Raw genomic sequence first — 2006 nt, forward strand, 5'->3', positions numbered from 1 at the left:
GTTGCTTTTAGCAATTAGCCTTTTGCTACTTTTAACAATTAGCTAGCCTGTTGCTTTTAGCAATTAGTTAGCCTTTTGCTACTTTTGGCAATTAGCTAGCCTGTAACTTTCAGCAATTAGCTAGTCTGTTGTTACTTTTAGCAATTAGTTAGCCTTTTGCTAATTTTAGTCCTTATCCAAACTTAAAATGAAGCTACAGTGTTCTTTATTAGTTAGCTGTGAGCTGATGTTTAGCTTCTTTAGCTTTAACAGCTAATTTTCGGCTCTTTCGAGCTGTTTTTTTTTAGCGGACTCCTCTGGTTTTTGTTCGTCTTGTTGTACCTTCGGTGTCCTGGGCCAGCTCGGTGTCGTAGAACGTCCTCCGCCTGTCGTTGAGGCACCGCTCCTCCTCTGGGTGACGGCTCTACGGCAGCAGGAACCACAACACGACTCAGACTTCATTCTTTTTATGTCCTCTTGTGCAGAAAGCAATAATTATGTGGGATTAAAGTGTCAAATCAAGAAACTTACGCTCTCGGGCACCACAAAGGGGACCTGCTGGTCGTAAAAGCCGTCCATTTTGCTGCAGTCTTCACCCTGGAGAAATAAAAGGCGAGATTATTACCAGAGAAACGTTCTGAAGCAACGGATTTCCTGCAGGGATTCAACCCGTCATCTCTTTCACGGCGCTCCATTTGTTTGTTTCTAACTTCAATGACCTGAAAAAAAAGAGGATTTTACAGCTCTGTAGATAATTAAAGCTCCGAGCGAGGTGAGCGGTGAACCAATCAGAGGCGACGGGAACGGTGATAAGCAGGGAGCAATAAACGTGACGCGTTTCCCCGCGGCTGCACCTTCACACGGCGGAGCGTCGACGAGCACGAGGTAAATATTAGTTTCTTTCCAAAGAGCAAACACGTGCAGGTGTCTGAGGATGGTTTAAAACACAGAACAATAATTTATTTAAGCATGTTATAAGTTCAGTTTGAACTTTATCCCATACAAACAAACACAAAAACAACAACAAACACAAAACGTTGTTTTTTTCCCCTAATATGAACTGTTCAAACTATCACTGGTTTTTACCTGGAGCTTCTCACGTCAGAAACTTTTGGTTCAATAAAAATAATTTTATGTATTTTAAATAAAATCTATTTCTACATCTTGTACTGGATAATAATTTACTTCATAGTGCAGCCTGGTTCCAGTTCAGTATGTACCTGGTTTCTATCAGGTATGTACCAGTAAGTACCTGGTTTGTATCCAGTAAGTACCAGGTGCATAGCCTGTAGGTACAGGGTAACAAGTCACTTCCTGATGCAGCCTGGTCCTCGAATACACTTGGTAAGTAATTAGGGACAAACCAGCAACGTATCCATACGTGCACATCCGGTAAGAACCCAGTAAAATTCAGGTACGTAGCCTGGAAGTACAAGAAAACCAGTCCCTTCCTCAGGCAGTCCGGGCCTTGGATGTACCTGGCACGCACCTGGAAAGTACCAGGTACGTACCAGGACGAGTACCAGGCACACACCGGGCGAGTACCAGGTACGCACCAGGACAAGTACCAGGTACGCACCAGGCGAGTACCAGGTACGCACCAGGACAAGTACCAGGCACGCACCAGGACAAGTACCAGGCACGCACCAGGCGAGTACCAGGTACGCACCAGGACAAGTACCAGGCACGCACCAGGCGAGTACCAGGTATGCACCAGAACGAGTACCAGGAAAGTACAAGGTACGCACCAAAAAAGTAACAGGAACGTATCAGGTACGTACCAGGACAAGTACCAGGTACGTACCAGGCGAGTACCAGGCACGCACCAGGCACGCACCAGGCGAGTACCAGGCACGCACCAGGCGAGTACCAGGCACGCACCAGGCGAGTACCAGGCACGCACCAGGCGAGTACCAGGTACGCACCAGGACGAGTACCAGGTACGCACCAGGACGAGTACCAGGAAAGTACAAGGTACGCACCAGGTACGCACCAGGCGAGTACCAGGTACGCACCAGGCGAGTACC

At 47.2% G+C, this 2006-nt stretch overlaps 1 protein-coding gene across 2 annotated transcripts in view; it reads right to left on the reverse strand.

Moving 5' to 3' along the window:
- The window catches only part of LOC119428812 (ETS translocation variant 5), a 13841-nt gene that overhangs the window by 9980 nt on the left and 1855 nt on the right, over nt 1-2006 (reverse strand). For both annotated transcript variants that reach the window (XM_037696500.1, XM_037696499.1), the window contains exons 2-3: nt 511-576; nt 322-403 (exon numbers count right to left, since the gene is read on the reverse strand). In XM_037696500.1, coding sequence (XP_037552428.1) covers nt 322-403; nt 511-558 — 130 coding nt within the window. In that variant the 5' untranslated portion in view covers nt 559-576. The remainder of the gene's footprint in view (nt 1-321; nt 404-510; nt 577-2006) is intronic.

This window comes from Nematolebias whitei, chromosome 23 (genome assembly GCF_014905685.2).
Source record: "Nematolebias whitei isolate Nwh7 chromosome 23, NemWhi1, whole genome shotgun sequence".
In the NCBI taxonomy this organism is placed as follows: Eukaryota; Metazoa; Chordata; class Actinopteri; order Cyprinodontiformes; family Rivulidae; genus Nematolebias; species Nematolebias whitei.